Source organism: Pyrus communis, chromosome 5 (genome assembly GCF_041283825.1).
Source record: "Pyrus communis isolate YQ-2024b chromosome 5, ASM4128382v1, whole genome shotgun sequence".
Lineage (NCBI taxonomy): Eukaryota > Viridiplantae > Streptophyta > Magnoliopsida > Rosales > Rosaceae > Pyrus > Pyrus communis.
This window is the reverse complement of record NC_142569.1, coordinates 6121021-6143728: the sequence shown is the minus strand read 5'-3', so window position 1 is coordinate 6143728 and position 22708 is coordinate 6121021. Positions and strand designations below refer to the sequence as shown.

At 38.2% G+C, this 22708-nt stretch overlaps 3 protein-coding genes and 1 pseudogene across 5 annotated transcripts; 2 read left to right on the top strand and 2 right to left on the bottom strand.

Moving 5' to 3' along the window:
• Positions 1-228: 228 nt before the first annotated feature.
• LOC137725531 (gamma-soluble NSF attachment protein) lies at positions 229-3911 on the top strand. The gene is made up of 9 exons (XM_068464255.2): positions 229-469; positions 909-976; positions 1058-1142; positions 1250-1408; positions 1497-1634; positions 1980-2058; positions 2505-2584; positions 2909-3038; positions 3548-3911. The coding sequence occupies exons 1-9, from the start codon at positions 423-425 to the stop codon at positions 3650-3652; spliced, it is 891 nt and encodes a 296-aa protein (XP_068320356.1). The 5' UTR covers positions 229-422; the 3' UTR covers positions 3653-3911.
• A 1138-nt stretch (positions 3912-5049) lies between these two features.
• Positions 5050-6221, top strand: LOC137724637 (uncharacterized). The gene has a single exon (XM_068463385.2). The coding sequence runs from the start codon at positions 5167-5169 to the stop codon at positions 5995-5997; it is 831 nt and encodes a 276-aa protein (XP_068319486.1). The 5' UTR covers positions 5050-5166; the 3' UTR covers positions 5998-6221.
• A 361-nt stretch (positions 6222-6582) lies between these two features.
• Positions 6583-12780, bottom strand: LOC137725741 (lysine-specific demethylase JMJ18). Of its 2 annotated transcripts, none has more exons than XM_068464514.2 (11): positions 12468-12780; positions 11837-11920; positions 11165-11236; positions 10825-10902; positions 10200-10697; positions 9886-10104; positions 9596-9757; positions 8120-9506; positions 7883-7986; positions 7468-7665; positions 6583-7295 (listed from the first exon to the last, which is right to left on the bottom strand). In XM_068464514.2, exons 2-11 carry the CDS (start codon positions 11840-11842, stop codon positions 6927-6929), a joined length of 3093 nt encoding a protein of 1030 aa, XP_068320615.1. In that variant the 5' UTR covers positions 11843-11920; positions 12468-12780; the 3' UTR covers positions 6583-6926. The 2 variants fall into 2 exon arrangements, with proteins under 2 accessions (XP_068320615.1, XP_068320616.1); XM_068464515.2 differs by lacking the exon at positions 12468-12780 and adding an exon at positions 12045-12226.
• A 6680-nt stretch (positions 12781-19460) lies between these two features.
• LOC137724636 (lysine-specific demethylase JMJ18 pseudogene) lies at positions 19461-21387 on the bottom strand (annotated as a pseudogene). Its single transcript, XR_015962119.1, has 4 exons — positions 21109-21387; positions 20579-20987; positions 20264-20482; positions 19461-20135 (listed from the first exon to the last, which is right to left on the bottom strand). The product of XR_015962119.1 is annotated as a lysine-specific demethylase JMJ18 pseudogene (transcript).
• Positions 21388-22708: the final 1321 nt, after the last annotated feature.

Sequence of the window (22708 nt, the reverse complement as noted above, 5' to 3'; positions counted from 1 at the left end):
TCTATTTGGTGAGGATCTTAAGGATCCATAAATCATGTCTATTCATCGTATGTCGTGTAATAAATTTTTATCAGATACTACTTGTATTTAATTTTTAAATAAGAATATTTAAAATGATTTCTAACTGCAATAAATATATATAATTTGCATATTTCTGGAATCTTCACTAAAAAAATCCGAATTCATTGAAATTAAGATTATATATAGAGATGAAGATAAGTGGAGCCAGATAGGCAGTTGCAAGGAACTCATGAAAACCGAGTAACAGCAAAATACAGCCTAAAAAGGCAATCAAGCTACGCTGTAAAACTAGAGGAAAAATCCAGTCGACCAAACAAAAAAAAAAAAAAAACTAGAGGGAAAATCCAACAAAAAAAAAAAGGGAAGAAAAAAGCTTTACACTCAGAGTTCAACCATCAACCATGGCGGGTTCCGATCCAAACAAGTTGCTCGTCAAAGCCGATAAACTGTATGTACTTCTTCAATATCTAGTAATTTAATCATAAGTATGCATAATTTTGCGTTTGGTTTGTGCATTTTGATTCAATTGAACGAGCCAAATTTGTCTGTTAGTTATTGTGATTTCGATTAGTTATGGGCAGTAATATAATTCTGATTTTCTGGGTCAATTAGAAATTGGATGAAGTTGCATAAATTTTGAATCTTTTTCGGTAATCTGCATATGAAGTTGGCAAGCTTGAGCTTTCAGTAATCTGCTAATTTTTCAGTAATTTACAGTGGACAATCGACATTTTGATTTCGTTTGAGCTTTGTTTGTTTGTTGATGGGGGAAGAGCAGAAGAGGGCAAGCTCTGTCTTTTTATTGTTTGTATAGTAACTTTGATTGCTCAAGCATGCTAGTTTCCCCGTCTTCTGAATTACTGAACGCCTTTAATTTTCGATTGTAGAACAAGACTCAGTCTTACAAGGTGGAGTGCGGATTGGAAAAGCGCTACTCTTTTGTACGAACAAGCTGGTATGTAGTATGTTATGTGCAATTGCAAGCATTCGTTACAATGGTTGATAGGGATTTGTACTTAAACTGTTTTTGTTGTAGCAAATGGTTTTAGGATTGCCAAGGATTACGAGAAAGCAAAGGAAGCGTTGGAAAAAGCTTCGAAAGGACAAGAATTGATCTCCTCGTATCCTTGTTATCTTCTAGTAGTCTGGTCTGTCCTGTCAGTGTCTTTTGACTTTGTTTGTGATCTCTGTAGTTTCTCTCTTGCTATATCCTTTACAACCAAATCAGACCCTGGGATGCTGCAAAGCATATGGAGTCTGCTGCTGCTCTAGCAAAGGAGTTAGGAAAATGGAATGAAGTTGCTGACTTCTATAAAAGGGCGTCTGAATTGTACGCTGAGTGTGGGAGACCACAGCCGGCCTCAGATGCTCTTGCGAAAGGGGCCCGGTAAAGATATGCGTCACTCTCTTGCTTTTTGCAGCTATGAATCATAATGTCTTTGGAGGCTCATTTGAAATGATAAACCTTATTACAGTGCTCTGGAAGATTCTATGCCTGATGAAGCTATTCAACTTTACACTGATGCTTGTGCTATTCTTGAAGAAGATGGCAAGGAGCAAATGGCCTTTGATCTATATCGTGATGCAACTAGTGTTTACATAAAAAATGAGAAGTAAGTTCTCTAATAACATACCATTTGTCTTTTGAATTATTGTAATTTATCATTTTAGTTGATTTGGAGGATGAAGTAAACTTTGGTCATTATCATTTGTCTGGATGTATTAATAATCAAGGCATTTAAATGTTATACCTTATCGCGCAATTAAAGTTAAGGCCTTGGTAAACTTGAGTTTTCAGGTTTTAAATTCTTTAGAAAAGGGTAGTGCTTTGAGGTTGCAAAAGTTCTAAAATTAAGAGTTTTCTTTTTCAGGAAATCAGTGTAATCTGTATGCAGCTTTTTTGTATGTGTTTGATCATGTTCTTGAGATCTTGAATTTAGTGTTTCCACTGTTTACAGGTATACAGATGCTGCTGCTTTAATGTTGAGATTTGGCGTATCTGCTGATAAGTGCAATGCTACCCATAGCCAGTGCAAGGTTCGAAATGATTTTTCTGGCACTTTATATATTGTTTTTGTAGCATTTGTATTACCTATGCCACATGGCCCTTGTGTAGTTTCTGTATAACTGTGTTACATAGTCTTCTTGTATCCATAATTCGAGAATTCCTTGAGGCCTTCTTACATATAACCTGACTGTTACACTGAAAAGTAATATTTTCCGCACTTTTAGTTTCATATACTACTACATTTATAACTCAGACTATTACTCATTCTTCTTTGTTTGTCTGATAACTCGTGCAATGATTATACATGTGCTTGTTTCTTTTCTGTGTGCAAAGTTATTATATAGCCGCTGCATATGAACATTAACATATCGTTATCCTTTCTCCTTTTCCGCATTAGTCACTGTTTTCAATTGCTTTCTGTTTTATTATTTTTTTAAGTAAAAAAAATTAACTTTTACATTCTTTGTCTAATCAGGCATATCTTGGTGCCATAATTATTTACCTTTATCTTCATGACATCAAGCAAGCAGAACAATGCTACAATGACTGCTCCCAGTAAGTAAAAGTTGCCAGGGAAACTTGTGGTTTCCGCAATGTATAGAAGTCCAAGTTTTACTTGTTATTGTGAATATTAGAATGGTAACAAGTAGTTAAACATGTTAGTAACTACGAGTACGAAATATCCAGATTCAATATGTTTATGAATTATTAAAATAAACTTAGCGAGTATAAGGAGGCCCTGGTATAGCATCTTTTGATCCTCTTGAGACTTTGTTTTTTCTCCTTAAATCTTAAGGACGCGAGGGCAACTTTTTTTATAAGTCCAAATTCAGAACATGCATCTCATGAGATATTGGTTTACTGCTTTTGGCTGTGTAGGGTTGACGCTTTTATGAGAAGTGATCAATGCCGTTTTGCTGGTAAACTCCTCTCGGCTTACACAGACAGTGACGTTGAAGAAATAAAAAAACTTGCTCAGTCAGGCACGGTTAATCATCTTGATCACATGGTAATATATACGTTTGTTTGCCTCCTTTGGATATTTGAATTGGTATTAATCCAAATGATTCATCACTAATGGGGTTGTGGTCAGTTAAATGCCTTCTCTGTGGGGTGACGCTTGGAACTAATCATGGTTTGCTTTTCTGAATGCAACTGCAACTATTGAATTGAGCTTTGTCTCATGGATTCAGCATGATAACATATTCAAGAACTCGTAGAGACAACTCCAACAAGTTTGTTTGCTCTTGTGAAGAGTTGTTAAAACTGACACGTCTGCTTAGTGCTTACCAAAACATTGCATAAATCTTAAGTATTTTTGTTGATATTTGTGAAGAAATTTATAAATGTTGATAAAAAGCTGCAAGTACCACCTGGTTTATTCCATCGATGCTCGATTAACAATGAAATATTGGACTGTACAATAATTATCTTGGGTTTTATTCTGCCTTGCATGAATAATAAACTGCAAATATACATGTTTTTGGCTTCTATTTGACTAAACTGAAATGGCTGCAGATCATCAGGCTCGCCAGGAAACTGCCGACGGGTGATGTGAGTGCGCTGAAGACCCATGCTTCCGAGGATCAAGAAGAACCGCTGGATGAAGATGACCTTACATAACCTCAAAACAGAGATTGTCCTATATTTGATGATGTCTTCATCCTAGTACATTAAATATAACACGAAAACCGTTTGGCATTTACAGTTACACCGCGATATCTTTGCATTTAGTTGAATGAAAGAGAGCCTGTTTTGTAAACATGTGAAAAACCAAACTTGTAAGTTTTTGGGCAGTTTCATATTTTAGTAATTTGGGTATTGATATTTGACACTGCAATCCGCAGACATTGGCATTGGATGATGAATCCTGGATTTCAAATGTGTGTTCTCTCTGTAGACAATGTTCGAAACTACTTTATATAGGAGTGAGATTCGAACTGGGGTGCAAGGGGCAGGTACATTACCGTAACCATCTGCCCCTTGATTTCCCGTTCGAAAATCTTTTTGATGATGAGAAGAGAAATGGAATCCTAGAAGAGCTTCCAACTGATCCAGAGATTGAATGCACATCGAAGAAGAGTTTTCTACATACAACCGTGGATATATTATATATCCCCTTGTATACGTACTCACATGAAGAATCCACATGATGAGGGTTGTAGATACCTGGGGTATATCTCGGTTGCACAGATGAATCTCTCATGAAACATAGTTAAAATTATGATAAAACGGGGAACTATTACTTGGGATTAATAAAATTAAAAAATTAAAAAAAAAGTTATCAGATGAAGAACACCAGGTTAATTTCAAGGAGCATCTGATTTGGGGAATTTAGAGATTTTAGTTTGGGGTTGCTGGCAAACATTTTGGTTTTCTAGGGTTTTTGATGAATAAAAAAAGCACAACCTTTTCAAAATTTCAAATCAATGCACAAAAAATAGAAGCTAAAGTTTCGATCTTTAGCATTAAAAAACTCAACGAAACACAATAACACTATGATTTTGTATTGATCAAAATCTACCAAACCCCAATTTATCAGAAATTAATCAAAACCCTAAACCCTAGGCATCAAAACCCCAAAATCTACAAATTACAGTTCACCACATATGAAAATGACTCAAGAAATATAATAGAAATCTTTAGGGATGTACTATCCATACACCTTTTTTTACTTCTCACAAACCCCTAGTTGATTTTTATCATTTAATCTTTTTTAATTCAGTTGATTTTTATCATTTAATCTTCTTTAATTCAGTCGATCCAATAGATGGAAGTAAAGAAGGTGTATGAAATAAAAAGATATGTATAGACAGCACATCTCAATATTTATTATATTGGCAAGATGATGAAGAAGGTTTGGGTTGGGGGATTGAACCCAATTGTCTAATTAATGGGCTTGGGTTATATTGCTCAAAAGACCCGACCCAATTAACGTAAATACCCAAAAATACCCTTAAGATTGTCCTTTAATTACTCACATTGAGCTTCTTCTTCCCTCTGCAAAGGGGGAATTTGGCGCCAAAGTTCGTTACTTTCTTCATATTCTGTTGAGTCCTGACCAACCGATAACTAAACCAGAAAAATCAAGAAAGCTCTCATCTTTCTTTGTTCCTCAAGCTTTCTCTGCTTCTCCAATGGGGCCCAACCACCATTCATTTCTCCTAATCTTCTTTCTCACCACTCTGTTCTCAGCCATCAACCCAATCGCCACCGTCACTGCCTCTCCCTCACCACCACCGCCACCGCCACAAACCCCATCTCCATCTCCATCACCATCATCAACACCACCATCCCCACCGCCATTATCTCCGCCACCGCCTCCTCTGCATTCACGGCCATCCGCAAGCGCGACGCCCCAACAACTCAACAACATAATCGACGCCCTAATCGGAGCTGGCGACTTTGGGAACTGGGTCAACATCATCACCGGCGCAAACCCACTAGTCCTCCCTCTAAGCGCCACCCTCTTCATCCCGCAAGACAACGCTTTGAACAGCCTCCCCACCACCGACCCCTTCATGTTCCCCTACCACGTCGTCCCGCAGCGCCTCAGCTTCGCCGACCTCCAGCTCTTCAAGCCCGGATCCCGCCTCCCTACTCTGCTTCCCGGCAAGTCCATCCTCATCACGAACACCTCCCCCTCCAATTTCACCCTCGACGACGCTCCGGTCACTCAGCCCGACCTCTACGTCACCGCCACGATGGCGGTCCACGGCGTCGGAACGATTCTTCAGTACTCTGTTTACGGCGATGGGCTCAACCTCTTGCCCAAGCCCAATTCCGAGCAGGGGCAGCAGCAGCATAATCCTCCGCCGTCATCGCCGCAGGGGTTGTTTCTGCCAACCGGGGAAGCCATCGGCGCTGGGTGGAAGTCTGATGCGGCGCCGCCGTGCAACTGTGTCGAGTTTCCGGTCGGGTGGTTCTTGATTGCTTGTGTGGTTTTGGGGTTCAGGATTCACAGGTAGTTGAATTCTTGATGATAGCGATGATGACGATCGTGAATTCTTGATCAAGAATTGGATTTTAGGGTTTTTCTGGCAAATCCCAGACTGTTAATTGTGTGAATCTTAGTGTTTGATGATCATCAGTTTCAATTCCTTGGTGCAAGATTTGGGAATTTTGTTGTAATTCTGATCTTTCATGTAAATGGGGTTCTTACTCTGTATTCTTGCTCATGAATGCAATTTACTAGTCAATGACGACATTGTTCTTGTTTCTCCGCCAGTGTCTGGATTTCTTCCTATTTCACTTTTTTTTTTTAAGTGTGATTTTACGGGTATATCAGCATTGGCTAGAGCGGATGTGGTTACCCTTGCAATGCAACTGAGTTCCCGCATTCAAAGTCTAGTATCGCTTGTACAGAAGAAAAAAAAAAATGATTTCATTTTTTAGTTAGGTGATGCTCTGGTTTAGGGAAGAATGAAGTGCGTCTGGGAGATATTAAGTTATAGTTAGGACCTACTCTCGTACGAGTTCCTGACGGTCCATTCATCATTCATGAGGAAGAAACGAATGTAGAAATAGAAACAACTTCTGAAACGAAAGGGGACTTGAAACAGCACCTTTCATTTTATAAACTTATTTATCAATGATTAATGAAACAGGATAAGGAAAATTAGATGAGCTTAGCTGATTAAGTCCTAGATCCTATCCTCAAAACAGAAATCCTACTGAAGAAAAAGATCTGCAACCAATCGAAAACATTCCATCCCGCCAAATCAAGACCCTTGGTCCAGTTCATGAGTAGCCACATTACAAATATCTTGTGCCCAACTCAAGACCCAGAAACTCTCCCTCTTTCCCCTTACGGATTTTTTCGATCAAAGAATTAGGCCAAATGAATGACTAAATTCGAGGGAGAAAGAATGATGAGACCTAACCTTCTTACTTTTCCTTAACTATCTACATGTTTCTGGATCTCTTCGATCATTGATGCGAATGCCACTCTCCATTTTGCACTTTGTGACTTGCTGCAGAATACTCTCTGTAATGTACTTAACTCTTCTGAATCTGCCTTCTTTAGTAGTCTTCGTAGCACTAACTGCGTCTCTTCAGTTGAATGATGATCTTCCGCCGATGAACAATCCTGATCCGGCTTTGTCAAACTGACACCAAAAACATTCGTCTCCATTTCTCCTAGACAGCAACTTTGTTCGAATGAATGCTGCTTGATTTCACCAACCCTGCAAGACATTGACGGGACCATGCGCCTGTGATTCCAGTAGTCCACGCATTGATGGCCAGGATCAAGAGCCTCAATAGCCTGGAAGAAACATAGTCAGGTGTGAGATACTGGATTAAATTCTATTTTTGAGAGTGGAGTAAGAATTCTTTTTCTTCACCAATGACATAACAAAACCAAAAGCATACTTTTGTGCGAAAGAAATTAGTTTATCGCAGTAAAAGGTAATGACATAAACAAAGAGTTACTGCACCTCAGCAATGGGTTGGGAAAGAAATCCAAACATTTCGAGCCCATTAATGCTCTGCAACGACTGCATATGGGGCAGTCTGCTTTCCCCTACACTACTCCGTCTGTTTATTTCTTGGTGTAGTCTCTGTAGTACCATTTCCCAGCACTTCTCTGCCGATACATTTGCGAAAACCTCACGTGGGCAATCCTCCAAACTAACCTGAAATTCATGAAAGAAATCTGTTCAGAAATGCATAAACTAAATAAAATGAATGATTTAGAGCCTTTAGAAGTGTGATGGTGTTTAATGCTCACTAGTTTCGTAAACTATGAATTCAATGCAAGTATTCAACAAATTAATGGTCAGCTGTAACTCTGAAATTTACATTTCCCTCAATCTCTCACTTCATTGTTATTGGAGGTCCAGAGAGACATACCTTGAATAGAGGACCAAGAAGCCCAGCATCGAGAACTTCTGAAATATAGCTACAAACTTTTGTTGGGTCAAGCACACTATAAAACCTAACTCGGCTTCTATACCCTGAAAAAGACAACCATTATTTAGAAAGAAAGAACAACTAGACAAAACAACACGAGAATGAAAAGGAGAGCAAAAAATGCAACCAGAAGAAAGTTATAGAATCCAAGTAAGCCTAGCACTACTGCCAACATACCTTTTGGATATATGGCCCGCTTACTGCACCACAACTTGCCAGAGACAACAGCTCCAAAATCAATAGGCTCAACGGAAGGAATCAACTTTTGTAATGGATAGCTTTGGTCAGTCACAGATATATTTACACCGAACAACTTGTTGCCCTCACTCGCACAGTTATTCCTGATGTCCCTTGAACAGGCAGGGTAGTCATTGTTCAGAACTGTCAGAGCAGATACATTACAGTCATCATCAACCTTCATCATGTCTGGTTCTCTGGCTACATTTGAAATACATACTTTCTTTTGACTAGACACCAACGTAGAGGTCTCCTCCTCAATTGTGATAGCCTTGTTATCACAGTGATAAGATGTGTGCATCGTCCTGCTTTCTTGTTCCTCAGACATATAATTAAGATTCAGATCAAAGCATTCCATCCCCGTCTTTGCTTCATCATTCTTCACCAGAGTTTGATCGTCATTTTGAATATCCATAGTGATGGGAGACGTACTTAAACTAGAAGTTCCATGCTGTGACCCTGACTGGACTACTGCAGAAGAAACCTGACTGGTCAAACTGCTAGATGCATTTATGTTCACCTTCTCTTCTGAAACCGGGCAGCAAGGTGAAGGTTCCCTTGGATCACAAGATTTGATTCTTTTATGAGGCATGCCACTTTCTTCATCCAGCTTAGCAGTATATGTATCAGTACCGTCTCCTCCGTGGTCCTTCGATGCCCATACTTTTATGGCCTCTACTTTCCCTTCCAATGCTTCAACCAGCATATTTAATTCAGTGATAGTGTGGCGTTGAAGGACGTATCTATAATTGATGTGACATGAACAAAGGTGCTTTGCATGTTTGAGACATGAAAATCGGTCAGGAGAGCATTTGCAGCCGGAGGCAGACAAGTGCAAGTCATAGAAGCAAGAAAAACATTCTCTCTCATTGTTCAAATCAAAGTCTCTTTCCATCTTTTTCAACTTCATACAAATTGGAAGACGATCTAGTCTATCCTCCTCCATTCGCACTCGTATCTTAACTGCTCTGGTGAGTAGACCATCTTTGCCACAAACACTTTGCCAGCTCATATTTCTTGTGGTTTCCTTTCCAAGAACTGATTTTTCCCAGAGGGCATGTACAGCTTCCCGAGCTGATCCCATTAACAATTTGTCGTGTGAAATTGATGTCTTCCGATGCTGCTCACTGTAGAGCTCAACTGCAATTTGCCCATGTTCTAACCAATCAGCAGGGGCCACGTTCACTGCCTCAGCACAGTTGAAGCCGCAATTAAATCCAGAATGGTATGCCCGCGGGAAGGTAAGAACAAATTCCCCAGAATGCTGGATGGCTCGATGCACAGGTACACCTTCAGACTTTAAAACTGTAGGAGATAGCTGAGTGACCTGAACAAAAATGAAAGATGTAATATTAGTGCCTGAGATAATTATAACAAAACCTATATATGTTAGCATGTGAATAAAAATCTTCTTACCAGTTCATTGAGTAAATCAGGTTGTTCCTCGAACAGATCAGGCAAATACGCTTTCATTGTACGTTCCAAATCCGTAGCATGGCTTCCAGAGACTCCATACCATACTTTTGGGTCACCCCAGTGCAGATAATTTAGCGAATAGAGGTGGTGATCCTCAACATGCTGTTACAAACCACAAAAAAGAAGACCAAATAAGAAAACAGGAAACCGAAATATTACACTTTTTCAACAACACAAAAACAAAAAGATCTGGAGGCCCGTTTTTCGACCATCATAGTGGAATGACATACCCAACAAAATGAAGAAAAGCACATCCCAACATAGAGCCATGGGACTAGAACTCCCGAGATATCACTTGCTTCAAAACACAGTGCAGAACCAGGCAGACGTGGGAAGTTGTTTAGATTCCAACCTGACATTGCATACTTCTCCAAATCAATTCCGGTTGATGATGCCTTTGGAAAACCACTTCCAAATACTCCTGTCTCCAAGTCAGCTCCATAGTAAACCTGAAATACCAACATAAAAAGGCCATTTACAAAGATAAGAGTACATTCAATAATCACAAAATGAATTAAAGGTTCTGAAAAATATGGTTACATACCTCAACCTCATCTGTTGTTGGTGTCTCAACTATTCGCCAGTATTCACCTTCGATGTCCTCCACAGAGGGTTCCCATGTTTTGCTTTTAGTTTCACCACAAGTTGAACCCTCCTTGACATCCTTTGTTCCGAAGTAACTCTCCTTAAAAGTAGCAGCATGTTTCTGAAACTCTTCAAATGTAAAGTCTGATCCTGAAATGAACCCAAACCTCTCATCAGCCTCAGTAGCAGCATTAGCTTCTGAACGTCTTCTGGCTCCCATTCTTGAGTTCCTCCTCCGTTTACGCTTCCGACTTCTACTTTTCTTTCTCATGGCCTCTCTGTTTTGCAGCAAGTCAACTTGCTGAATGCGTGTAGAAAATTTGGCACGTTCCCACACCTCTTTCTCCTTAAGAGGGCAGGGAGGAGTCCAGGAAGGTGGAGGGACAATCCTGCATATACCATAAGATTCGGCCAGTGGGCAGATCGTTGCTATGTAACCAAGCGTATCTTCAAACTCCTAAAAGATGAGAACATCACATGTAATTAAATAACCATATATACAAAAAATTCAATGATACAAAAACTGCGACCATCAAAGATGTTATAAAAAGCAATGCAACTATCAAACAAATAAAGATGAATACCTCAATAGTTGGATAAAACACGGGCGCTTCATCAATATCTGGCCTGCATGCTTCCTCCGGGTTCCATCTAGCTGATATCTGCAAGAGGCCAATAATGGGATCATTAAGGATCGTAAGGTAACAGAAGAAAACACAAAAAAAATGCGGACAATCTAGGATTTGATGACACAAATGTTTCTTCCAGTTCATTTTCACATGTCTTTCTTTTAATTCATAAAGTACCCAAAGATGCCCGTGTGATGTTATTCAAACACAAAACTTTACAGAGATGACGCTATCACTTCTTAATTATTAAATGTATGCTATGCAACACGATAACTAATTATAAAACGGTCTATACCTTTCGACTTTGAGGGCTGCCAGAGCCCTCAAGTGTGTTATCACTTTTGTGGTTGTTCTTAGAAGAATGATCCTGCAAAGCATTTCCCATAAGAATAAAAAATCAATTGACAGCTTAAATTTAGAGACGTTGACAGACCAAAGGCATTCAGTTAAGACAAATAACACTGTAATACGAATGATCCTTCAAAATATCTATTTTAAAACCATTTACTTTCTAAATTTCACTGCCTATAAACGCATTCAGGTGTAAACAAGCACATTACAGTAGCAGATAAAAATGGTCACAAAGACGATATGCAATAGAACTCAGAAATTACAGATGCACACATGACCGCAAAAACAAGCAGAAGGGGATCTTACAAAAACCGATTATCAAGCAATTGATTACAAACTTTGAAGAAAAGAAAACCAATTATGCACAAAAATAAACAAAAAAGGAAGTATAGTTAAAACACATTCTGTAGATTTTACACGTATAAGAAACAGATAACACAGATCTGCAATTTCTTGTAGGTTAACGAAGCAGATGATTTCGATAACATAAACAGAAAACACAACATCCTATCCGGCCTGAGATTGAAACCCGACTCATACATATGACATAACTACACACACATATATATATATGACATAATGGAAAGAAAACAACATTAGGGATAAGAAATCCAACCTCCATCTGCTGAGATTCTGCAGTTAATTGCAACTGTTCCACTGACTGTAAAAATTTGTGAAACCCTGATCACCCAAACAATATCTGCAAAAGAAAACCCCTTCACTAATCAAAATCAATACATAATCAATCAACCAAAAAACAGCTTTCCTACTTTCTCCATAAACCAAACAGAACTTAACCAAAAGAACACAAATTTACGCAATACCTAATTCACCCAACCCCAGAAACAATTTCTTTCCACTTTCTGATCAAACAAACACAAACCCAATTGGCATTTTCACGAATTGAATCCAAATCAAAACGAGAAACCCAATACTTTTTCAACTGCATGCATCTAACCCACCCCAGAAATTCTTACTGTTTTGGTAAATTTAAATTCTTTTCTACATCCACAAACAAATTCAAATTTTTTCCTATTAAGGCAAAAGATTGACTTTGTAAACAAAACTAATATATTTGGAAAAAATAATCAAAGTACAAAAAAAAAAAAAAAAAAAAAAGCAAAATATTAGTCTACAAGCAATGAGGATGAAAGCAGACAAAAACCCTAGACACAGTTTTTCAGAGAATTAAATATATAGAATACTAAAATATGGAGAAAAAGTGGATTGGAAAATCAAGAGGGTACCTTAAGAGCAGGCCTAAGATTCCCAGGTAGGGTGATGACTTGATGTGTAGGCAATCGTTATACTTGGGAATATATGCAACCCTTCCTCCTCTACAAACACTTTTTAGAAAGAAAAGAAAAAAAAATCTTGGTAATTTAGATTTTTGTTTTTTTGTTTTATTTTTTTGGGATAATATTAGTAAGAAACAAATAAGAGAAAGAGAGAATGATGTGGAATAAGGAATCCTGCATGAACGAGGAAGTTGGATCGAACACTAGTAGGAAAAGGAAAACAAGCCAAGTTTTTGGTGTTATTTTTCGAATTTTTGTAAATACTTATTTATTAGAAGGAGAGGAGGTGAGAGAGGGTCAACCCGCTCGAACGCACACAGTTTTAACGGAAAGTGGTGAGTAGTCCAACACTCCAAATCCAAAGTGCAACCAACCGCGCAATAACTTGTTTGTAAGTTTCAAAAGAAAATAATAATAATAGTTAACGTTTGCCTACACATTTTGTGTGTATGAATATATTTTTTTAGAAAAATACGAAGGAGAGAGGGAAAGAGAGAACATGGGGAGGGGGGGAGTGGGAGGTTTTTGTTTTTTTTTTTTAATTTTAAATATTAGAAATATTTTAACATCATCAGTAGGAAGTTTCAATAAAAAAAAAAAGAAAAATTTGGACATGTGAAATTACATTATTGCTCATATTTTTTGTGTGTGATAGCAGACTAAATAGTCTTTTCACCCTCGTTGACAAAGAGAATCCTTCTTGTCAATTTTTTTTCCTTTTTTTTCATATTTTGACCTCACTTTTCATACACACTATTGACAAAAGGAGGGCAAAATAGTAATTTTGTACCTTTTGACAAAATGACAATCATATACTTATTTTTCTAATTTTACCCTCACTTTTGATACACAATATTTATATAAGAAAGACAAAACAATAATTATGTAATATTAAAAAAAAAATATGCACTTAACACACAAAGTATGTGCTCTTTGTTAGTAATAATTGTCTCTCAGTTATTCGAGCTAAAGTGGGTCCTCCTCACTTGGCAAAGAAAAGTGGGTCCTATCACATAATCAGGGGCGGATCCACCTTAAAGCAAGGTGGGTCAGCTGATCCTCTCAAGCTCAGAAATCTTTTATGGAAGAATTGGGTGATAACTTTTTAAAACTTGAGATGCCCTTAAAAGTTGCTCTCCAACTGCTTGACGAATTGCCTCTATGGACAGTGGGTTAGATAGTTGCTAGCCTCATTCTTTTGTATGTGTTTGCTATGTGCATTTGCCGATAGACTCACTCGGCATACACTAGCATCTGTTAGCATGATCACACAAAAACTATTGCCCTCAATCGGCATGCTCGCTTATCCGTCATTTCACACAATATTTTTTGTTTTTGGTCGTCAAATTGTAAATCAAACGAAAACGAAACAACGGGTGTTTGTTTATCCGACATCCCAAAGAGGTAAAAAAAAATTATTTTTGTACGCAAAATGCGTTTTTAAACACCCATTTTCTTTGGAACCCTTCATCTAATTTCTAAATTTCTTTAGACGCCCAAAGATGTTAGAGATAACACAAAGAAGGGAACGCAATGCACCCAAGAGCCATGAGACTAGAGTGCATGAAAATAATTTTCTATAGTGCCCAAAAAATTGGCAACTTCAAAAAGACAAAATGCCCCAAAGTGTTGGACGAAATGCTGCAGTGGACTGAAATGCCCGAATGACTTCAGGGGAGAGGAGCTAGCACAGTCTGGTTTTCACTGCATTGCCACGGCAGTGTTTTCTGGGCGAGGAGACGCTTGGTATTAATCTCCAGAAACTCGAAAGCTCACGGTTGAGCTTCACCGGTAAGCTTCGAATCCGAAGTCCAAACCTTTTCGTTTCTCAAATTTTCACATACTCTGTTTTCTCCAGCTGAAAATGTTAGACGTAAAATTTGTACCAATCATTTGTATTCTCCACAGAAAAATTAAATCTTTACATCTTCTTATTGCTCTTGCGTGCATCAAATTGGTACCTGAGTTATGAATATTATCCATCCCTTCACACGTCGTAAAGGAGATCGATGTCATTAGCTTTTCGTGGCGAGGTGAGGGAGAGAAGAAGTTGTCCGAAAGGCAGGGTATCGAGGACTTTACATAACGTTGGTTGGCAGTTTCATTGCCTTTTACTTTTGGAGTCGAATGGAAGTTTCAGTTGTCTAACTCTGCGTTAACATTCTCATAACTTGTGTGGTTATTTGTATAAGTTATGCAGATTGATGAAGAAACGGTGTTCCAAAAGGTTGCATAATCTGAATAGCTTCATTGCAGAAAAATTGTTGTCTATGGTCGGTAATGCCTTCTTTTTATTACGGATCAGAATGCATGAGTGAACCGGCAGAAAGGTTATCTGGTATATGTACCCTAAACGGGAGGTGATGTCTTATAGGGCGCGTTCTTGAGTATGCATACATTATGCTTGGTAAAAAAAACAAAAGAAAAAGATGCCGCGACTATTTGCAAAACCAATCTCGGTCTCTCCTACTTTTCTTCTCGAAAAACTGATGAAGGTGGACTTGTTGTTTCTGTTAAAAGAACCTTCATATTGAGCAACTTGTAATTCATTATATGCAGTTATGTTATGTAGAAACTTTTGTCCGGCGCTTGTGGATGCACTTAATCTGCCGTAGCAACTTTTGTCCGGCCCTTATGGAACTCTAAAGTTGTTGGCCAGCGTGGAAGCACGGCATGATCTCTTACCTGAACATGGGACGTTGAATCTTCCGCGTGATTTTGGTATGTAACCTGCACAAATAACTGAGAACCCAAATCAATAGGTTTATAATTACCCCCCTGCCCATAGTCGTTGTTGAGACTCGGAAAGTGATCAGAGGGGTAGTTTTCTTAATAATTTCAAATGGTGACCCAAGTTTATGCAAAAGGCTCTAAGTTCTACAAATCCCATCCCCTTCGATTCAGCCTAATCCACCTGCTAATTAACCCGTTCCTTTCAACTTGCTGCACATTTTGCCTACTTGATCTTTAAACTCAAAGCTGCAAAAAGGCAATCTGGGATATATGACCATGTCTTCCAATTCCCTACCTTCTCCCCCCAACTTTTGCTTCGGACAGAGTTTTGCTTCGTTCTTTTCCATAAGTGGACTCCTCGTTCGCTACTTTTATACTGATTGTTTTAATTGAAAGTTCAGTTTCTTATGGCATTTGTAATGTTAAAATATGCTCGAATCCAGCACACTACTGAAGCATGAATGAAATCGTTAATTGAGCAAACACAAGAAATCAACAAGCTTTTCTATTTTAGAAGTTTCATTTGTATACAAGTTTCACTGGTACGTTATAGGGCTTGTGTTAGTGAGGTGAAAATTGTGCAAGTTGACACATTCTCAACAAGTCTAAGTGCACTTAAAACCCGTTAGACGAGAGACCAGTTGAATTCCTATTGAAGCACTTAAAGCCTCTGTCACTAGAAGCAAACCAAGTAAACTAACTCAATACCACAAGTCTAACCGTTAATTATGGTAGAAGTTATCTGTGTAGTAGCTTCCACGCTATAAGAGCGGTACTCCTCTCCGTTAGAAAATCAGGTAAGCACTTACCTGAACGCAACCCGTCACCACTCTCAACAGGTAGCCTTCTCCAGTTTTTGTTTATGTGTGTACTAGCTTTCCCCACTGGGGTGGTAGCCCTCTCTGGCTAAGGGTTAGGCGTTTACATACCGCCCGAAACAGTGGCTTCACACACTCCCAACGGAACAGATAGCCTTATAGATGTTTTTCGTTATTGTGTACACTTATTAGCTTTCGAGAGCTTATTGTTTGGTGGCTTTCACTCCATCAAGAATGGCAGCTCCGCACATTACTAGTAAGTACTCAACTACCTCCACAGCAGATTCATACAACCCGTATAACGCGGACGCCTCTACACATTACCCTCTTCACGCGACAACACGTAAAATTGATAGGCTTCGACTCTAAGTTTTGCGGGATTTTACAGGGTTTACAGCCAGTCTCAGAGGCTCTTAGAATCTCAACTAGGCAGGTCCACAAGGCTAACGGACCTTTAAGTTCACTGACTTAAATTGAAGATGGGTTTTCCTCACACTTGTGTGTTTAAGGTCACAAGACCTACAACAAACCAGTTTAAATCTGAAAAAAATTTGAAAAACATTTAGGTTATAAGCCATTGATTCCACATGTTTAGCAGTTCAACTTCACACACATTTTTACGTACTGAGTTCGAGCTTTTAAAAATATAAAATGAAGAAACTTGTAATGCAAGAAATTTTTTTATTTTATTTTATTTTTAATAGCGTATAATAAGGAGTCCACTTTAGAAAAAGAATCCCTCCCATAAAACTCTAGCCTTGTTTCCTTCGAGAATTCTTTATTTATTTTCCTCAAAACTTTTCCCATTTGGCTTTCTAATCTCCTCAGAACTAAAAATCATTTCATACCTTAAATTATATAACTTATTCAATCCAATTCATCGTATGCACCAAACTATTCAAGTCTCTTTCATACGTACCTTAAATTTTACAATTGTTTGCAATCCACTTCAATCCTGTTCAACTCTAGGCACCAAACTAGCCAAACTCACACATACCTTAAATTATACACTCATTTCCAATTCGGTTCAATCTTAGGCACCAAACTAGCCAAATCTCTTTCATCCATACCTTAAGTTAAACGATCATTTCCAACCCAATTCAATCTTATTCAACCCAATTCAATCCTAGGCACCAAACTAGCCCAATCTCCTTCACACATCCCCTAAACCAACGATAATTTCCAAACCAGTTCAATCCTATTCATTATTTCATACCCAATTCAACCCTAGGCAGCAAACTAGCCAAATTTCCTACCTTAAATTATACGAACGATCATATTCAACCCGATTCATCCTAGGTACCTAACTAGCCCGATCTCCTTCACACGTCTTAAACTAACTATTGTTTCCAACCCAAGTCAATCCTATTCAACCCTAGGCATCAAACCAGCCAAATCTCCTTCACACATACCTTAAATTATACGAATGATCCTATTCAACCCGATTCAATCCTACGCACCAAATAACCCAATCTTCTTCACACATACCTTAAACTAAAGATTGTTTCCAACCTAGTTCAATCTTATTCAATCCGATTTAATCCTCGACACCAAGGTAGCCAAATCTCCTTCACACATACCTTAAATTATAAGATCATTTTCACAACCCAGTTCAATCCTATTCAACCCAATTAAATCCTAGGCGCCAAATTAGCCAATCCCCTTCAAACATACCTGACACCAATAAACTTACCCTACTCAATACAATCCTAGCCAACCCAGTTCAATCCTAGTCACCAATCTATCCACCAAAAATCCTTAACAGTTCAGACCGTCAACACAAACAATTAGGGGCACTCACAATATTTCTTTCGAAAACAAAATCCTAACAATCCCAAATAATACTATCTTTCCCCCTGCAGTAATTTATATATCAATCCAATATATCTCAATCCCCCTTACCAGTGTGACGATGATATCACTTTTTTTACCTAAACTCGCTCCGTCGAACTTCAACGATTCACGTCACTAATCTACCACAACATTCCGTGTGCAAAAGTAAAATATCTAAATGATCCCACGTATAATTAATATTAAAAAGAATTAATATTCAGACTAAAAATTCTAATATCAAATGCTACAATCTAGACCTTGACTGTTGCCCTTGTCACTTGTCAGCCAAGAACGAGGCTCACACTCGACTCGACTCGCCACGTCCGAAAACTTAGCGGAAAACTTGACAGGCAATTAACTAGGGTCTACATTGCAACCTTTGATGCTTCTTTTATTTTCTGGCGAAACTCAACGTTTGACAGTCATGTCTCGACCAGAAAACAAAAAGAACGTTTGATAATCATGACATGTCGTACGTAAATTTCCGTCACCCGCAACATTGCTCAAGTATCAATCTTGAGCATGCGACATAAAGTCTTGGTCGCATCCTCAGGACTGACCATGTGGTCTCTCATAGGAGGCTCACCGACATCCATGTTGAGAATACGACGGAGAGCACGCGTCGCAGCCTCAGCACTGGTCGGATGATCTCCTTCCGGGGAAGGAGACACGTGCGCAAAGTGCGGCATGGGCAATGTGGTGGGTAGGGGTGAATTGAGGTAGGCAGGGCCTGCCCAGAATTCAGAAACAGGAGGCCGAGAAGGAATACTAACCTGACAGCGGCCCCGCCAGACGACAGTTGACCGAACTTGCCTCTTCACTTCCATCTTTCAGTCTTCGAAGCAAATCTTGATGGACTTGGCAGCGTGGAGAGCTTGCACGAAAAATAATCTCCAAGACTAGGAGACTAGGGTTTAGGAAGGAAAGAAAGAAAATAGAGGACGCGAAGTTGGTGGTTTTTCGATAACGAGAGAATGTGAGTTATACATGCATGAAGATTTTTAGAAGAGAAGTTCGGTGTTGGTGGCTTTATATGCATGCGGGTTTTTACAAACTCAAAGTTGGTGAGGTCAACCGACCTGAAATCTGATCTGCCACATTTTTAGGATTAACTAGATTAGATGCGACATTTTAGGAGAGAAATTAGGTTCTCGTTCCTAGTTTTTATACTCCATTGATTAAAATCTTATTCATTTTCAATTTTTTTAAGGTTCTTGGGTTTTAATAAACGTCATTTATTTAGGGTTAGAAACATTACATTTAGTATATTTATGTTCATGGCTAAACTTTTTATCATATATTTCTATCTATAGTTTGTTTTAAATTTTAAATTGTACCAATTTTCTTTTAATTTTTAATTTGTACTCATGTATTAATTTCTTTTTGTCCCTTATTTTTTAAACTTTTATTTGTACTCATAATTTTATTTACCTTTTATTTGTACTCATAATTTATTTATAATGTACCAATTTTTCATTACAAATGTACTACTTTATATATGTAAAATGTATCCCTTTTTTTTGTAAGTACCATTTTTATGTAAAATGTACCCATTTTTTCATGTAAAATCTTTTTTTTTTTTTGTTTTTTTTTTGTTTTTTTGTAAGTCGTAGAAGCAAGAAAAACATTCTCTCTCATTATTCAAATCAAAGTCTCTTTCCATCTTTTTCAACTTCATACAAATTGGAAGATGATCTAGTCTTTCTTCCTCCATTCGCACTCGTGTCTTAACTGCTCTGGCGAGTAGACCATCTTTGCCACAAACACTTTGCCAGCTCATATTTCTTGTAGTTTTCTTTCCAAAAACTGATTTTTCCCAGAGGGCCTGTACAGCTTCCCGAGCTGATCCCAGTAGCAATTTGTCATATGAAATTGCCGTCTTGCGACACTGCTCACTGTAGAGCTCAACTGCATTTTGCCCATGTTCTAACCAATCAACAGGGGCCACGTTCATTGCCTCATTACAACCACAATTAAATCCAGAATGGTATGCCCGCGGGAGGGTAAGAACAAACTCCCCAGAATGCTGGACGGCTCGATGCACAGGTACTCCTTCAGACCTTAAAACTGTAGGAGATAGCTGAATGACGTGAACAAAGATGAAATATGTGATCTCAGTGCCTGAGGTACTCCTTCTTACCAGTTCATTGAGTATTTCAGGTTGTTCCTCGAACAGATCAGGCAAATACGCTCTCATTGTACGTTCCAAAGAGAGGTGGTGGTCCTCAACATGCTGTTACGAACCACCAAAAGAAGTCCAAATAAGCAAAACAGTAAACCAAAATATTAAGCTTTTTCAAAAACACAAGGGATAAAAGATGTGGAGGGCCGTTTTTCGACCATCATAGTGGAATGACATACCCAAAAAAATGAAGAAAAGCACATCCCAACATAGAGCCACCGGACTAGAACTCCCGAGATATCGCTTGCTTCAAAACACAGTGCAGAACCAGGCAGACGTGGGAAGTTATTTAGATTCCAACCTGACAATGCATATTTTTTCGAATCACTTCCGGTTGATGATGCCTTAGGAAAACCACTTCCAAATACTCCTGTTTCCAAGTCAGCTCCATAGTAAACCTGACATACGAACAGAAAAAATGCCATTTACAAAGATAAGAGTACATTCAATAATCACAAAATGAGTTAAAGGTTCTGAAAAATATAGTTACATACCTCAACCTCATCTGTTGTTGGTATCTCAACTATTCGCCAGTATTCACCTTCGATATCCTCCACAGAGGGTTCCCATGTTTTTCTTTTAGTTTCACCACAAGTTGAACCCTCCTTGACATCCTTTGTTCCGAAGTAACTCTCCTTAAAAGTAGCAGCATGTTTCTGAAACTCTTCAAATGTAAAGTCCGACCCTGAATGGAACCCAAACTTCTCATCGGCCTCAATATCAGCATTAGCTTCTGAACGTCTTCTGGCTCCCATTCTTGAGTTCAGAAGCTAAATAACTTCCCACGTCTTCTGGCTCCCATTCTGAACGTCTTCTGAACGTTTTCTGCTGAGATTCTGCAGTTAATTGCAACTGTTCCATTGACTCTAAAAATTTGTGAAACCCTGATCAACCAAACAATATCTGCAAAAGAAACCCTTTCACTAATCAAAATCATATATAATCAATCAACCAAAAAACACCTTTCCTACTTCTCCATAAACGAAACAGACCTTAACCAAAAGAACACAAATTTATGCAATACCTAATTCACCCAAACCAGCAAAGGGCATTCCCCAGAAACAATTTCTTTCCACTTTCTGATCAAACAAACACATACCCAATTGGCATTTTCACGAATTGAATCCAAATCAAAACGAGAAACCCAATACTTTTTCAACTGCATGCATCTAACCCACCCCAGAAATTCTTACAGTTTTGGTAAATTTAAATTCTTTTCTATACCCCCAAACAAATTAAAAAATTTTCCTGTTAAGGCAAAAGATTGACTTGTTAAACAAAACAAATATATGTGGAAAAAATAATCAAATTACAAAAAATTAAATAAATAAATATTAGTCTACAAGCAATGAGGATGAAAGCAGACAACAACCCAAGACACAGTTTTTCAGAGAACTAAATATATAGAATACTAAAATATGGAGAAAAAGTGGATTGGAAAATCAAGAGGGTACCTTTAAGAACAGGCCTAAGATTCCCAGGTAGGGTGATGACTTGTTGTGTAGGCAATAGTTATACTTGGGAATATATGCAACCCTTCCTCCTCTACAAACAGTTTTCAGAAAGAAAAAAAAAACAAAAAATCTTGGTAATTTAGATAATTTTTTGTTTTTTGGGATAATATTAGTAAGAAACAAATAAGAGAAAGAGAGAATGATGTGGAATAAGGAATCCTGCATGAACGAGGAAGTTGGATCGAACACTAGTAGGAAAAGGAAAACAAGCGCACAGAGTTTTAACGGAAAGTGGTGAGTAGTCCAACACTCCAAATCCAAAGTGCAACCAACCGCACAATAACTTGTTTGTAAGTTTCATAAAAAAAAAAATAAAAAATAAAAACTTGTCTGTAAGTTATTCGAGCTAAAGTGGGTCCTCCTCACTTAGCAAAGAAAAGTGGGTCCTATCACACTATCAGGGGCGGATCCATCTTAAAGTAAGGTGGGTCAGCTGACACTTTCAAGCTCATAAATCTTTTGTAGAAGAGCTGGGTGATAACTTTTTAAAACTTGAGAAGTTCTTAAAAGTTGCCCTCCAACTGCTTGATGAATTACCCTTATGGACACTATGTTAGATAGTTGCTAGCATCATTCTTTTGTATGCATTTGCTATGTGCATTTGCCGATAGGCTCACTCGACATACACTAGCATATGTCGGCATGGTCACACAAAAGCTATTGATCTCAGTCGACATGCTTGCTCGAAAGCTGTTGGCATATGTCGACAAGTGTGCAATGTGACTTGATAAATGATTTTAGGCTTACCAAAAACTTGATGAAATGTCAATTTGCATTATATTCTGACTAAAAATACATATGCGTTTGAAACATCACTTAACATTGTGTCGTGATAATCCTACTTCACAACATAAACCTCTTTTTAGATTTAGGTCAACATACACTCATTTTTTTTATACTAAATTTAGTAATTGTCTGCATGTGTGATCAAATGTTTGATTAAAAGAGTGATTTTCACACAAGATTTTTTATTTTTGATTGTCAATTATAAATCAAACGAAAACAAAAAAACAGGTGTTCATTTATCTGTCATTACCCAAAGAGGTAAAAAAGTTTATTTCTGTAGGCAAAATGCATTTTTAAACACCCATTTTCTTTGGAACCCTTCAT

Bases quoted from the DNA above. Each gene is read 5' to 3' on its own strand.
- LOC137725741 (XM_068464514.2), bottom strand. The intron at 9,507-9,595 runs GTAAGAAGATTT...ATTTTTGTTCAG, and splicing joins CTGATTTACTCAATGAACTG to GTCACTCAGCTATCTCCTAC. The intron at 7,987-8,119 runs GTATGTTGGCAG...TGTCTTTTTCAG, and splicing joins GCGGGCCATATATCCAAAAG to GGTATAGAAGCCGAGTTAGG.
- LOC137725531 (XM_068464255.2), top strand. From the start codon at position 423: ATGGCGGGTTCCGATCCAAACAAGTTGCTCGTCAAAGCCGATAAACT. The intron at 1,409-1,496 runs GTAAAGATATGC...ACCTTATTACAG, and splicing joins GCTCTTGCGAAAGGGGCCCG to TGCTCTGGAAGATTCTATGC. The intron at 2,585-2,908 runs GTAAGTAAAAGT...TTGGCTGTGTAG, and splicing joins TGCTACAATGACTGCTCCCA to GGTTGACGCTTTTATGAGAA.
- LOC137724637 (XM_068463385.2), top strand. From the start codon at position 5,167: ATGGGGCCCAACCACCATTCATTTCTCCTAATCTTCTTTCTCACCACT.